The 3,900-nt window shown below is 39.5% G+C and overlaps 1 protein-coding gene across 1 annotated transcript; it reads right to left on the bottom strand.

Annotated features, from left to right (window-relative positions):
• Window positions 1-1,212: 1,212 nt before the first annotated feature.
• LOC122218910 (olfactory receptor 2B11-like) lies at window positions 1,213-2,155 on the bottom strand. Its single transcript, XM_042937216.1, has one exon. It carries the CDS (start codon window positions 2,140-2,142, stop codon window positions 1,213-1,215), a length of 930 nt encoding a protein of 309 aa, XP_042793150.1. The 5' UTR covers window positions 2,143-2,155.
• Between the last annotated feature and the right edge of the window lie 1,745 nt (window positions 2,156-3,900).

Here is a 3,900-nt window from a genome sequence, read left to right as displayed (position 1 = left end):
CCACCCTCTTAGAATGAGTTTGTAAGTTTTCCTTCTATTTCTATTTTTTTGGAGAAGTTTCAGAAGAATAGGTATGATTTCTTCTTTAACTGTCTGGTGGAATTCTCCTGGGAAACCGTCCTACCCTGGACTCTTTGTTGTTGGCAGATTTTTTTTTATAACTGATTTTATTTCATTACTAGTTATGGCTCTGTGCAAATTTTCTATTTCCCCCTGTTTCAATTTTGGTAGTTTATATGTTTCTGCAATTTATCCATTTCTTCCAGGATGCCCCATTTGTTGACATATAATTGTTCCTATTATTCTCTTTTAATTATTTGTATTTCTGCGGTATTGGTTGTCATCTCTCCTCTTTCATTCATGATTTTATTTATGTGAGTCCTTTCTCTTTTCCTTTTGACAAGTCTGGCAAGGGATTTGTCAATAAAATATCAGAGCAGAAATATATGATATAGAAATAAAAAACCCTGTAGAACAGATCCACGAAATTGTTCCAGGTTGCAGTTCATTATTAATAGTACTTCCTTGTTCGTTCTTTCACTGAGTCAGAAGACACACACTTACGATCTTTGAAAGGAACATTAAGAAATTTATATGTATGCTTTGTCCTTATTTGTATTTATTTTAAAATTTAATGATAAATACCTTAATTAAAAAATGCAACACTGCACACCTGTTTGTTAATCAGGAGTCACACTGTAGTTTTCAAGAAGCAATCATGTCTCCATAATGGAAGATGATACACGTAGGAGACTCGTGGTTGTACTAAAGTGTTGGATGCCCCACATGGAATTCATAGTGTAGCCTAGCTGTCCACTGAGACATGGGCTAATGTGGCAGAGAGTGATGAAATGCTTCTCAGGTGATGCTCTAATAGAAAGTCCACTGATGAGTAGTTGCTGTGCAGTTTTATGATTAGTTTGAACGAATGAGTTTATATTTTAATTTATATTATTACATATTTATTACTTAATAAAGTTAGTATTTCAGTATGTACCAACCACAGTGGAATTATTTTTAATGCATTTACAAACAGTGCACTTAGTGGTGCATATAGTCAGGTATCTTTGTTGCCTAACATCATTATTTTGACTATCAGAAACATATGTTCTGCAAGAAGCTCTCACATGAGATTTGCGGAAATAGGAGACAAGAATGAGTTACTAGAGAAAACCCTATAAACCTTCCGTAACTGTTAAATAATTTCAGCTGTCACTTCGACGCAAAAATGCCACTGACTAGGTTGCCTAATGCTCCCTTCACATCCTTATTCCTCAAGGTGTAGATAAAAGGGTTCAGCGCAGGGGTCACTACTCCATAGAAGAGCGCCATGAATTTGGGCTGGTCTCTTGAGATGGAGGAGGGGGGCTGAAGGTACATGCTAATGCCTGGACCATAAAACAAGAAAACTACAATGAGATGGGAGGAACATGTCCCAAAGGCCTTTTTCCTTCCCTCAGAAGACTTAATTTTAAATACGGCATGTCCAATGCAAGCATAGGAAGCAAGAATTAAGCCTAGCGGGACAGCTAACATAAAAATACACACCACAGAGAGTGTGAGCTCATTAGCAGCCTTTTCTCCACAGGAAGCCTTTATCAGAACAGGAATCTCACACAGCAAGTGGTCCAATTTATTGAGTCCACACAGTGGTAACTGTAAGGTAGCAGTGGCCTCTGAGACAGCATACGTGATTCCAGCCAACCACACAGTGGATGCCAGCAGGATACAGATGCGTGGGTTCATGATGAGGGTGTAGTGTAGAGGCTTGCAGATAGCCAGGTAGCGATCAAAAGACATAATAGCCAGAAGCAGACATTCTGTGCCCCCCATTATGTGGAAGAAATAAAGCTGAGCTGCACACCCCACATAGCTGATCGTCTTCTTGGTGCTTCCCAGGTTAAACAGCATCTGAGGGACGATGCTTGTGGTGTAGCACATGTCCAGGAAGGAGAGGTTGGTGAGGAAGAAATACATGGGGCTGTGCAGACGGGCATCTAACCTGGACACCAGAATGATGGCTGTGTTTCCTACCATGGCCATGGGGTATGTTATAAGAAGAATAGCAAATAGAGGAAGCTCCAGCCAAGGACGATCTGCAAAGCCTAGTAGAACAAACTCTTTAGGATGGCTGTTATTCATTGTGCCGCCATCTTCACCTGATTTTACCTACAGCAGAAAAGTGGCAGAAAAGGTTGGAAGTGTTACGAGAACTGCATCCACTATCCACTCACAGAAGATGGGTCATAGTCGCTTGTGAGGGAAGCAATAAACAGGATCTGGCACCAGTGACTTACTTTCCCTCACTACAGAATAGAGGTGATGTCTTTAGACAAGTAACCTGACCATTCTGAAACTGAATGTAGAACAAGGATGACGATAACTATCCCCTTGTGTTACAGGGAGAGTTAAAAGCAAAGTGGGAGCATCTTGTATTTGGGAAACTCCAAATCAGGTTTTTCACACTTGGCTTGCTTGCATAAAAATCATCGGAGGGGGTCGCTAAAATGTAGTTCATTGGTTTCTGTCACTGAGTGTCTGATAGAGTGGATGTGGCATGGACCTAGAAGACACCAATGCAAGGGATTACTGAAATGTTATGAGCGGTGAAGGTCTTGAGGTCACTGATGCCCAAGAAGGAGAAGAAATGCCAGAGCACTAATACTCACCATGACAGTCTTGTTCACACTCAACCAGTGTTGAATAGTTATATCATCCCTATGGGGAGTAGGAAGGTAGGTTTTAAACAAGTCTATCTTAGTATTTTGGAAATAAGTAATAAGAAATGTCAGCTTCCTGAAGTATGCACTGAGAGAGATGAGCTATGACATCTGTTTCCCATGCTAAAGAATTAATTTTCGGATGTATATTTTCTTGCATAAGAACTTCATTAAAACTGAGCACTTGTTTTTTAATTAAATTTTAGTTTATTTATCTAGTAGTTATTTCCTTTATCAAGTGGGCTTATCATTCTGTTTTTATATGAAACTGGATGGTTGTTAGTGATCCACTTGATTTCATGTAGCTACCAATCCAACTTTTAACTCAGAGAACTGGTTTCAAGAGGAAAGTCTATATTCCAATTCAGTCAGGACCAGAGGTTTGCCTATATCCCCAAATTATTTTACATATTCCTTTCCTTTTAAGATAAGAGGCACATTGTAACAGCAAAATTATATAGCTGAGTAAAGCAGTATTTTGGAAAGATTAACTGGGTAATAAATTATTTTATTTATAATATTCTTTCCTTTGGTGGTAAACTGTTCCACAGTATCTAGAATCTTCTGTAGGATAAGATAGATCATGATTATGGTTATGAGGTATTCCACTGACAAATTCTAGGTTACCTCACCAGTGAGTTAGTGGTTTAAGGGTAACATCACCTTGTATGGTCACAAAGTACAGTTTTCACATTCCGTATTTCATTAAATCCTCTAAGCCATCCTGTGGGTGTCTCACAAAACTCACATTTGAGAGCTTGTTTGGAGATACCAGCAGGGAGCACAGCTACTCATACACCCTTAACAGAAGAATGGTCCTCCTCTATGAGGGGGAAGACCATCCTCTTTGACCCAGCATACAACTCCGGGAGGGATGCACATGGAGAGGAATGGAGGAGGGGACACCTGCCCACCCAGCCAGATCAGTTTAATCAAACCCTGGCGATAGATGGGGTGACAGATGTTGCAGCCAGTACTCCCTGAACTTGTGGTGAGGAGCATCGAGTGTTGTAACAAAATGATGAATCACTATATTGCACACCTGAAACAAATATCTCACCCTATGTTAACTATACTGGAATTTAAATAAAAACTTAAAAAACAAATCATTGCTAAGATGTGAATGTTGTCCTTTGATTAGAAACTATTCCTAGATTAGAAGTGGACAGATAACCATTAA

The sequence above is a fragment of the Panthera leo genome, chromosome B2, assembly GCF_018350215.1.
Source record: "Panthera leo isolate Ple1 chromosome B2, P.leo_Ple1_pat1.1, whole genome shotgun sequence".
Taxonomy (NCBI): Eukaryota; Metazoa; Chordata; class Mammalia; order Carnivora; family Felidae; genus Panthera; species Panthera leo.
The sequence above is the reverse complement of the archived record's forward strand: the minus strand, read 5'-3'. Positions and strand labels throughout refer to the sequence as shown.